General features: G+C 39.1%; 1 protein-coding gene across 2 annotated transcripts in view; it reads right to left on the bottom strand.

Annotated features, from left to right (window-relative positions):
* Positions 1-426: 426 nt before the first annotated feature.
* Positions 427-12317, bottom strand: part of LOC144597791 (SERPINE1 mRNA-binding protein 1-like) — a 57261-nt gene continuing 45370 nt past the window's right edge. For both annotated transcript variants that reach the window (XM_078407386.1, XM_078407387.1), the window contains exons 8-9: positions 8724-8936; positions 427-6542 (exon numbers count right to left, since the gene is read on the bottom strand). In XM_078407386.1, the coding sequence (XP_078263512.1) occupies positions 6486-6542; positions 8724-8936 (270 nt within the window). In that variant the 3' untranslated portion in view covers positions 427-6485. The remainder of the gene's footprint in view (positions 6543-8723; positions 8937-12317) is intronic.

Genomic DNA, 12317 nt, shown 5'->3' with positions numbered 1-12317 from the left:
GTAGTCAAGACCTCTGGATTACTAACCAGAATCACGTGCCCATAAAACCATATGCATGAAACACTGAAAATCAAACCAAAACCATCACTACAAAAATCACATGGTTCAAATTGGGCTTCGTTTTTTTAAATACATGCATTGTACACTCATTTTCTCTCTACCTGCACCATGTAAAAAAACAGGTTAAAACTCTTGCAAATATATATTGTCTAAAACAAATAAATCTTAATATTTTAATTTCATACAGGATATACTTTTTGCAGAAAGCTAACACGATTCCTATTGCCCTGCACCTCCTGTTCCTAATGTATTTTCCCCAAATATCCTTTATAGCTTTCAAACTCATGTTTGTGTTTTCTTGCTGTGCATTCAGTGAGGGGAATTAACCTATAAGCGAAAGGACAATTGGTACCTTAAAAGATACTGTCCAAGAAAAAGTCAAACTTTATTTCACTGGAAATGTCAATGATACAGTTCAATGAAATTACAAACACACTCAATTTGTATCCCTTTTGCTCTCATTATTGGGCATTATTTGCCACAACTTTTCATTAACTCCTTTAATGATTGCAAGTGACCAACAATGCAAAATATTTCCATACTAAGGAAGCAATACATAACTGCCATTACACACAATGGAACCAAGATTCAGAAAAACAATTTCAAAGTAAATCTCAATTCGTGATCTGTTAGAGTATGATTTATTTTATTGCTGATCAAAATGCCAAAGGTCATGTCACTCTGAAAATAAATACCATAGCCTCCATACTCCCTCTGCGCTTAACACTGCTCTTCAAATTCAGCTTTCTTATGCCAAAAGGCAGAGTAATGCAAGTCAGTTTTAATTGGTACAGAATATATTGGTTGGTCAAATTTAATCAAAACAAAATGAATGATGCTTTTCTTTTTAATATATATTTTGGATGCATCCATTTCATTCCCTTTTTCTTCACCTACCTCACTGTTGCATTCTTCCAGGACTGAAACCTCCTGCAATCGAAATACAAGTCCAAGTCTTGCCTCCAATTTTCTCTGCTTCCTGTCACAGATCTATATTCATCACTAAAATTTCAGTATATCATCACCAGCAACTTTTTTTTAATAATAAATAGAATCTTAGTAAATTATCTCAGATGCAATAATCAGATTGCTATAATCTAGCAATTATAGTACTTGATTTTTAAATGTTGGACTAAATTCTATTAGTCATGAAAATTAATTTGCCAATTTGTGAGCCAGCAGCAAAAAAAATGTGCTCACACAAGCTGGTTTGTTGCAAAAGCCTAATTTGCTTAATATTGTCACGTACAATGGGTTTGTATTTGTGTCAAGATTCCAAGTAAAGGAATTCGCCATCACCACACAGTCTTGCCTACATGAAACCTCCAATCCCACTTTTCCAGTTGATTATATATATATCCTTAAGATCAGCAAGGCATGTGTAATAAATACTAGACCACCAGAATAAATTCTTCCAAAAATAAAAAACGTACCAAACATATCTCAATTTAATTTTTTGAAATGTTCAAAATCAAATTTAGTACATCATTCCCACTTATGGAATGAGGAATGAACCCTAATATTGATATCAATTTGTTAGATTGTTGTGCAATGGAGGGAGCAATAAATTTTGTAATAATAGAAATTGCCTATTTTATGCTCAACTTGTACAAATATAAAAAAGTGAGACTAGTTGTAATATTACCAATTGTTGGTTTACATGACCAAATGGATAAATTGAATTTAAGAAAATCAGCATTCCTTAGTAAGAACTGCTTTCCAGCAAGGATTGATATAACATGCCAAGACTTTTCATTGTGCAATGATGGGGAATATACACATCTTAAGTAAAAATACCATGCTTTCCTTCACTTTGAAAACAGCTTTATAATAAAGACAAACCATGAATTTTTAAAAAGGACAATGCATGCACTAACATTATTCAATACATCTAAAATGGATGTCTGCAGTTGTTTTGCAATCATTTCTAAGTTGAAAAGAGATTGAAATAGAAAAGCTAATAGAAGAGGGCTTAATATAGGGAAGTGCAAGGTCATCCACTTTGGACCCAAAAAACATAATATTCTCAAATTGCGAAAATTGAAACTGGGCAGTTATTAGGCTCTACATATGCAGTTATCACAAATTTTTACTTGGTATGTAACATTTAATAGGGCAATAGATTTTATATTAAAAGAGGCTTGAAAAGGATAAGTTGCAATTACAAAGGCTCCAATTATAGCTAACTTGGCATACTGAATTTACTTCTTGGATCCTCATCACAGGAAGATATACTATTCAGTTGAAAGTGAAGGATTACAAGTAAGCCAAAAGAAAATGTCCATCATCCAAGATTCTCCCGTTCCTGTATACTGACTAGTAGGTAGGAAATAAAACAAGCAATTAAAATCACATAAATAGCTTAACTAATAGTTTTACTGTTAATTGGACGTAGTAAAGTCATGTCTCCAATGCATAATGATTGAGAAGCTAGCAAATTTGGCACAGACTTTGTGGGCCAAAGGGCTTGTTCTAGTGCTGTACTGTTCTATGTTCTAACTTGTTAGCTATTTCAATTCTAATAGCCAAGTTTTATTTTGCACACAAATGTGACTACGCCAAGATCCCAACAACTGATGTAAACCAAGATGTGTTGCAATCTGAAAGTTTTGTATAATAATGCAATCTATTTTTAAATAAGTCATATTTGTGTTGAAAATAGAAACATCTTAAGGACAATTCTGCTAGGTCAAATAAAGGCCATGCAGAGAATTAACAGAGGAGATGGAAGCAGGATATTGGGATGTGCAAGCAGTGTCCCTTGTCCAAATTGGTACCTAATTTTAAACACCAAGGCGAGCCTTTTAAATTTAAGGAACCAGGAAGCGATGATGCTCTAAGTGAGGATTTCACCAGTAGATGGGTTGAGGTAGCTTTCAGAAAATGGACACATTTTGTGATTAAAATTATATGGAGATGAAAGAAGAAAATTGGGAAATGTGTTTCAAAGAGAGCACCAGTTAAGGAAACAGTGTTGAGAATATGCAATGCCATTTATCTCACCTATCATTAGTCTCACCTATATTAAGGTGCAGGAAATTGAACAGGTACAAAACTGATTTTTGAAGCATCCATCAGATAGTAGGTTTATGGTTCTGCAAAGCTTGGAGAGCAACTTTAACAAGTGTGTAAACTCTATGCGCATAAACTATTGTCTAGAAGCAAAGGGAAAGTAGCCACGGACAGATATCTGGTGTGAGTGGGGGGTTCCCGATAGGAAGAAAACTCTATTTAAGATAGTTAGTCTGCCTATAATCAGACCAGAAACACTGCATCCAACCAGTTCTACTCAGCAAGACTGCAAAGAGAGGCAGTGGTGGAGGATGTAGACTAAATTTAAGAATACTGAGAGGGAAAATACAAAAATGTATTGATTCACTCTTGAGGCCATAACAATGTTGTGAAAACAATTTAAAACAAAATATTTAAATAATTATCAAGCATATATTGAGAGAAGGTGGGAGATTAGGTGCCAATGAGAATAGTGGTCAAAAAGCATTCTAATGAAGAGGCAGAGTGGTGGGAGTTTGGGTGCCAATGAGAATAGTGGTCAAAAAGCATTCTAATAAAGAGGCAGCATGAAATAAATTAGTTTGTTTGTATGTAGCACTACTATGCTTCAATGTACATGGAATTATACTGCAGTAACATGCACACACCAAACTGCCAATAAAGATTGCAATGACAGTGATTTTGGTGGTCATGGGAAGGATAGGATGAAGAAACATTTCTCCAACTACTGCTGCAGATTGCAAGTGTTCCAAAGCAGAAAAATGCTTGGAGTACTCAGCAGACTAGTCAAATCAGGGGGAACAGTTAACTTTTTGCGCGAATTACTCTTCATTAAAATTTCACATCCTTAACATTTCCTGTTTTCAATTTTAGATTTCCAGCACTCTGTCTCTCTTTTCAATAACAGGTTTATAATGCCAATGGAATCTTTAATCTGCACCAAATTAAGGAAAACAGGATCTCGATTCAATTTCCCTTTGTCTGGATATATAGAAAGCAAGGTTCTTGTCCTAATCCATTAGTGTGTTGGACAGCAATTCTTCAAGTAGTGGACAACAGTGATACCGACACTTATTGCAACTCATTCCATCCTAAGGCACTTAATCATCCCAGAAGCATACATGTTGTCATGAAGTTCCTGCAATGGGATATTATGAAAGAAAATATTAATTGTGACAATATTCTGCATATATCATAAAGATAACACCCATACAAGCAATTTCTCCACAAACAGCAATCCCAAATACACGCAACCTGCACTTGGTGAAAAGGTCAGGAAAACCCATCTTTAAAACATCCTAGAGAAATTCAGTAAACTACAACTCAAGTAAATAGTAATTGATAATCTTTGAAATTGGAGGTGATTATGGAAAAAGTTAATAATTAATGTTTACACTCTTATCATCTCTGAAGGTGTCAATGAAGTATTAGAGTGTACTAAAAAAGCTGTATTGCAAAACAAAGTGCATTTCAACAGTGGATGGAAAAATATATTTTCCAAAAAATCATCACTAGCGTCCTGTGAACAAACAGATGTAGTAAGCTAGGGCAAAATTGGCAAATTTTGGATTAACCCATATCAGAAGACACTTCCCAATACACTAGTTATCCACATTAGTCTTCTCAATACTAAGATTTCATACGTTCCAACAACAAATTTAGGAAAGCTTTGTACTTTAGCTCATGCCTATAAAGAAGGTGGCTTGCAAAATGATATCCATTCCATCATCCAAATGGCCAACGGTATAGGTCAAATTCATTCTCCTACTCAATCATGTGAAATGACATCAAGACAAACCACCTAAGCTATACAAAATACCTGTTCTGCTGTGACCAACAACTGGTTTCACTAATTACCAGATGACATATAACAACTATTTTTGAGTTAAATTATCTATGCCTAAATATTTTCTGGGATCAAAAACTAATTTGATGACAGCATCCATTTGTGCAATGTTATAACGAGATGAAAATAAGTAAGATGTGTATATTCAAACTTGGCATGTGCAAATTTCAAAAAAATGAAACGCCACTTCACTATCTGACATAATGGTAGCTCATTTTTTGTTAACATTCCAAAAATACACTTATTAGAACTTCAGCAACAGAAAGCTGTGTTTCCACAATACAGCATTTTATTCAAAATCCTGGTTTCCAGTATTTCTGGCTCACCATAAATACTAAAACATCCACAACATCAAGGTGGCTCAGCAAATTGAGACTCTAAATCCAGTGCCTTAAGAATTAGTGGACAATATAGGTTGCTGCAGAGTAGAGTCTCACTTCAACAACCAATAGGAGAGATGTTAAATAGAAGCCAAAACAAAATGGCCAAGACAAACTGGTCCAGCAGAAGCTGAACAGCAGAGGCCTTGGAACGCAAATCCCACCATTTCTGGGAAAAGTGTATGGTCCTTTGAGGTTTCTAAATAAGCAGAGGGAACTAGAAGACAGTAGGCAATAGGGATTAAGAATGTATACCAAGTAAGAAGGTATGGACATGATAGTAGCTTTCAAAACAAAACTATATATCTGTAGGGATTATTTCAGGGATATGGGAAAAGTGGGGTAACGAGATTAAGCAGAATTCTCTTTGAAAGAGCTGGTGCAAATTTGATGGGTCACCTCAGTATTCCAGGATTTAAATACTTTAAAATATTGATATTTACCAGCACTTACCATTTAAGACTTTACAGGAAATAAATGTATCATCTGCACAAGCGTTTGGTGTTAAAAGATTTTGATCATATCTGCTCCATTAGCTACTTAAAAAAAAAACTTTCAGAATGCACCACAATCAAATGCTGGGGTAGGCTTTGGAATCCTAGCCCATTGCATTGTCAAACTGCAATTGAGAACTTTCCAAAAAAAGTATTCTGGAGATTGGTATGTTCTATTCTTATACAATGATGCACTTCCTCCAAACCAGCTGTACCAGTTGAGTAGTGCATCAGCACCATACCAAACTGCACCAGGACTGAATATCCGTTGAAGGCAAGAGGATTCTAAAATGTATTGAAATAAAGCACCTCATTGGACTCATTTATGCACACTCCTCACAGCTATATTTTTAAATTGGAAATGCATATTTTCAAGCAGCAATACAAAAAAGTATCAATCCATGAAGAATGCATAATTTCTGAAAATTTATTATGAAAACAGCTTTTTCCCTCTGCTACCATTTTTGTGGATATAAAATCAGCTATCAATATTTGTTGCTTCTGTGTAGCAAGAGAAGTCCATTTCAACAATTCCTTGTGAACAGTTCAGAGGTGTGAATGGCATGGATGATAGTCTTTTTTTTCTTTTTCTGTTAATATGGTTGAGAAGGGTTCCTTAAGCATGCAAGCCTCACAGAGTGGGAGCCTTCCCCCCCTCCTCCAGGGACTTCAGGCCAGGCTGACGGCTTCCACTTAGGCCAGAGCTGGAAAAGCTTCTGGATCATCAACATTTGGAACAGAGATGCTAGACTGTAAAATTAAGAAGAACTTTGATTAATAGTGCTTAACATGCAGCAGAATATATATATTTTTAATCATTCAAGTTTCTAGCGCTTGTAATTAAACGTTAGTGCTTAGTATATCTGCATACAAATATCACATGTCCTCTTCATATCCCTGCCTACCTGTTCTGCAATGATCAGGAATCTATGGATTTGGTTTAGAGAGAGCATTGAAACAGACCCTTCAGCCCACCAAGTCCACACAAACCATTGATCACCCTCACACACCAGCTCTATGCCATCCCACCTCCTCATCCACTCTATACACACCAGAGACAATTCTATAGAGACCAATCAATCCACAAACCACAAGTCCTTACGACGCAGGAGGAAAGTGGAGCACCGGGACACCAATGCGCCCATGGGAAAACGCTTAAACTCCACTCAGACAGCACCAGAGCCCAGGTTCGAATCCGGTCTCTGGCACTGCGAGGCAGCAACTTCACCTGCCGCAGCACTGCGCTGCCCAGCTGGGATGGGAATATTTGGAGTGTCATGAACACTATGAACCAGAATGTACAATATGGAAACGGGCCTTCTTGCCATATGGAAACGGCCCAGCTTGCCATTGTCATTCAAGTTGGCAATTTGGGCACGACCCACTTGCTTACTATCCATATATTTGTCCAAACTCTTACCACTTATTTTTCTGACCTACCTTTAACTTTCCAAATGCATCACTTCACACCCGTCAGGATCACATTCCATCTGCCAATGCTCCACTCAACTTTCCAGTTGATCAATATCATGCCTAAAATAATCCACTTCACTACCGGCACTACCAATTTTTATGTGACCTGCAAACTTACTAACAATTTCTCCTACATTCAAATCAAATTAATTGATATGTATCAAGGATTAAGGGTCTCAGATCATTGAGATAGCATTTCATTGTCCATGCTTTCAACCTGCTGCACGACATGTACATCTAGGGAACAAAATTCCTGCACCCACATTAAAATCGCGCCAACGATCATCCATCCATTCTTCCTACCAAAATGCACCACCATAATTTCTTTGAAAAAATATCACGCGTCATGGGACTACCATTTCACCACCCCATGTCTTGTCAGCCTCATCCTATCCTTCACAAATACCCCAGTTGAAAGCTTTTAGTTAATGTTGTTATTGTAACTAACTCGATGACCCCCCTCTGGCAGCTTGTTTCATATACCCACCACTCTCTGTATGTAAAAGTTGCGCTCAGATTCCTAATAAATCTTTCCCCTTTCACCGTAAACCTATAACCTCTGGTTCTTCATTACCTTCTCTGGGTAAAATACTTTATGCATCTACCCTATCTATTCCACTCATGATCTCATACACCTCTATAAGATCACCCTTCTTCCTTCCGCGCTCCAAGGAATAAAGTCCTAGCCTGCTCAAACTGTCCATGTAGCTCAGGCCTTGAAGTCATGGTAACTTCCTCGTAAATCACCTTTGCACGTTATCTAGCTTAACAACATATTTCCTATTGCAAGGCAACCAAAACTGAACGCAATAATCCAACGCGACCGCAAAAACGTCCTGTACATCTTTAACATAACACCCCAACTATACTCAATACCCTGACTGATGAAGGCCAATGTGCCAAAAGCCTGCTTGACCACCCACACTCCAAAGACGTACAGTTTTGTAGGTTAATTGGCTTGATATAAATGTAATTGTCCCTAATGTGTGCAGGATAGCGTTAGTGTACGGGGATCACTGGTCAGCATGGATTAGTAGGGCCAAAGGGCCAGTTTCCGCTCTGTAACTCTAAACTAAACTAAGAATGCTGTACCATGGATGCCAATATTGGATGATCCTTCATTGTGGATGTCAACATTCATACACAAATCTAGCCGGATTGTGTATAAATAGTTAAATCATGGAAGCTGTCCTTTCAACATATATATCCAAATGCAGATTCTCTAGAAATTAAGTTATGATCAGCAGCAGAAACTATGGCCAGATTTCTTTTGTGTGCCTCACAAGTAAAATTCACCATGCCAATCGCCTCAGTTTGAAAGAAACTCAAAGAACACAATGTTTTAGTAGTGAATGATAATGCTATTAGCCAGTGTGGACAATTACGTTTTCATTAACACTCCATTGTACATAAATACAAAAAGCCGTTCTCCCAAAACTAAAGAGCAGCCGTTGATACCTTGTCTGGTCTCATTCCACGAATGCTCCTGCCACTGCCACCGCCGCCACCACCACCACCACCACCACCACCACCACCACGGCCACGGCCACCTCGGCCTCGGCCGCCACGGCCTGGGCGACCCAGATCACCAAAATTGATCTCCAGCTGAGAGGTTATATCGTTTGCTGGTTTGCGGAAGTGATGGTCCAGACCAGATTCATCAGTAGAGACCTAATATTTAAAAAAATTAATGCAAATTTAATCTTTCAATGCAATCGTTCTATAAATCACTCAAACAAATCTTTTGTTACCTCAAAACCCAATGAATTTTCCAAAACACAGGCAGCATAAGATCATCCCATCCTTAAAAATTAACACAATCAGAAAACAATGAAGCTCTACTTTTCTTAAAACGAATCCTGTAGTCCGAATTGGAAAACCCAAAAAGGGTTTCCAAATATAGGATTCTCCTTTTAAAATTGTACAGTTTTTTTTGGCATCAGCTCAAATGCTACACACTTGAAAATACAACTGGGAATACGACATACCACAAAAGAGGAAATTAACTGAATTTTCAAAAATAGTCATGGGGTCACACAGGGTGAAAACAGGCCCTTTGGCCCAACTTTCCCACACCGACCAACATGTCCCATCTAAACTAGTTCCACCTTCTTGCAATTGGCCCATATCCCTCTAAACACAACCTATCCATGTATCTGCCTAAATGCTTCTTAAACATTGCAATAGCACCTGCCTTTTCTACCTCCTCTGCCACTCATTCGATACACCCACCACCCTTTGTGTGAAAACGTTGCCCCTCAGATTCCTATTCTTAAACCTATGTCTTCAGGTTCTCGATTCCCCTATTCTGGGCAAGAGACCCTGTGCATCTTCGCAATCTATTCTTCTTATGATTTTGTCCACCTCTATAAGATCACCCATCGTTCTCCTGTGCTCCAAGGGATAGAGTCCCAGCCTGCTCAACCTCCCCCTAGAGTCCTGGCAACATCCTCGTAAAAATCTTCTGTCTCCTTTCCAACATCTTTCCTATAACATGGTCCCAGAACTGAACACAATACTCTAAATGCAGCTTCGCCAATGTCTGATATCATTACAACATGACTCCCAACCCCGATGACTGATGAAGGCCAACGTGCCAAAATACTTTTTGACCATCCTATCTACCTGTGATGCTACCTTCAGGGAACTATGTACCTGCACTTAGATCCCTCTACTCAACAACACTCCCCAGAGCCCTACCTCTTACTTTGTAGGTCCTGCCCATGTTAGACGTTCCAAAATGCAACACCTCACATTTCTCGGTGTTAGAATTTGGGAAGTCATGTTGCAGTTGTGTGAGGCTACATTTAGAGTATTGTCCTGAGTTCTGGGCACCGTGCTATAGGAAAGATGTTGTCAAGCTGGAAACGTCACAGCAAAGATTTATGAGGATATTACCAGGGCTAGAGGGTCTGAGCTATAGGGAGAGGTTGTGTAGGTTGGGACTCTATTCCTTGGAGCGCAGGAGGATGAGGGGTGATCTTATAGAGGTGTAAGAAATCTTGAGAGGAATAGATCAGGTAGATGCACAGTCTCTTGCCCAGAGTGGGTGAATTGAAGACCAGAGGACTTAGGTTTAAAGTGAAGGGGAAAAGATTTTAGTACTCTGAGGGGTAACTTTTTCACACAAAGGGTGGTGGGTGTATGGATCAAGCTGCCAGAGGAGGTAGTTGAGGCAGGAACTATAACATTTAGGGACAGGTTTGGAGGGATATGGACCAAATGCAGGCAGGTGGGACTAGTAAAGCTGAGACATGTTGGCCAGTGTGGGCAAGTTGGGCCGAAGAGCCTGTTTCCACACTATAGCACTATGACTAAATTCCATCAACCATTCCTCAGCCCACCTACACGGTGCAATTTTTGACTACCATCTTCACTTATCTACAATACAACCCACTTTTGTATATTCTGCAAACTTGCTAATCTTGCCATGTACATTCTCATCCAAATCATTGATATAGGTGACAAACAGTAATGGGCTCAGCATTGAACCCTGAAGCACACCATTAGTCTCCAATCGTGAAGTAACCTTCCATTATCACCCTCTGATCACCCTCTGCTTCATGCAATGAAGCCAATATTCTATCCATTTAGCTATCCCTCCTTAGATTCCATGAGATCTAATATTTCAACAAGAATGCCAATGTTGATTATGAGCCAAGGATATATAAAAGTCCCTCTACAATTGTGAACCTTAATTTAAATTGCACTTCAAGAGCAGACAAGTTTACATGCAACTTTCAAGGAAAGAAACAATATAAGCCATATTATCAAGTTGCACTCATGGAGAGATTTGGGCAACTCACAAAAAGTTGCAAACCCCAAGGCCTCAAGATCCTGGAGAAAACCCAGGTCGCAGAGAGAATGTACAAACTCCGTACAGACAGCACCCGTAGCCGGGATCAAACACAGGTCTCTAGTGCTGCAAGGTAGCAACTCTACCGCTGTGCCACCGTGCTGCAGGTATTAATGCAGAGGTCCAACGAAGTTTATTTTTGAGTTGGTTTGTGGAAGATTTCAGTAAGGAAAGGGGTTGAAATAATAGTCAAAATGGATGGCCTCACTTAAATGCTACCTAGGGCAAGAATAGAATAGGTCAGATGAATGCCTGGCTGAGGAACTGATGCAGGGGGCAAGGATTCAGGTTTTAGGATTTCCAGCAGGGCTATATGGGTCGAACTTAATCAGGAAAGGAATGAGTATGCAACAGGTCCAACAGCAAACTCCATCGCCCTGGCTCTAAACTCATCTCTGGAACACCTAAACAACAAGGACACCTAATCATCTGTTAGCTCTGGCTTCAATGCCACAATTCCACCCAAACTCATCTCCAAATTAATGGAACTAGGAGTCAGCACTACACTCTGCCACTGGATCCTCGACATTCTGACCCATAGGCCAACTTCAGTGAAGATAGGCGACAACAAAACCTCCACAATAATTCTCAATGCTGGTACGCCGCAACAATGCCTTCTCAGTCCCCCACTATACCCCCTATACACTCAACAGTGAAGCCAAATTCTGCTCTAACTTCATCTATAAGCTTGTAGATGACACCACCGTGGTGGGCCAGATCATAAACAATGATGAGGCGGAGTACAAGAAGGAAATAGCCGAGTATGCTCTAATCAGCATCAATGGTGTCGAAATGGAAATAATTGAGAGCTTCAAGTTCTTTGGAGTGAACATTACCAACGACCTGTCGTAGACCAACCAAATTGAAGCAACAGCCATGAAAGCACACCAATGCCTCTACTTCTTCCAAAAATGGAAAATGTTTGGCATGCCTGCAATGACTCTTACAAACATCTGCAGATACACTGCAGAAAACACACTGTAGGGTTGCATCACAGCTTGGTTTGGGAACAGCTCTGCCCAAGACTGCAAGAAATTGTGGATGTAGCCCAGTCTGTCACAGATCAGACTCTCAACCATCTACAGTTCACACTGCCTCGTGAAAGCAGCCGACACAATTCTCACCCCAGTCATTCCTCCTCCTTCAGAAGTGCATGATATTAAGGGAATAGATTAGCTAGAGCTTCATATTCTGTA

Source organism: Rhinoraja longicauda, chromosome 11 (assembly GCF_053455715.1).
Source record: "Rhinoraja longicauda isolate Sanriku21f chromosome 11, sRhiLon1.1, whole genome shotgun sequence".
Taxonomy (NCBI): Eukaryota; Metazoa; Chordata; class Chondrichthyes; order Rajiformes; family Arhynchobatidae; genus Rhinoraja; species Rhinoraja longicauda.
This window is presented reverse-complemented; position numbering and strand designations above follow the sequence as displayed.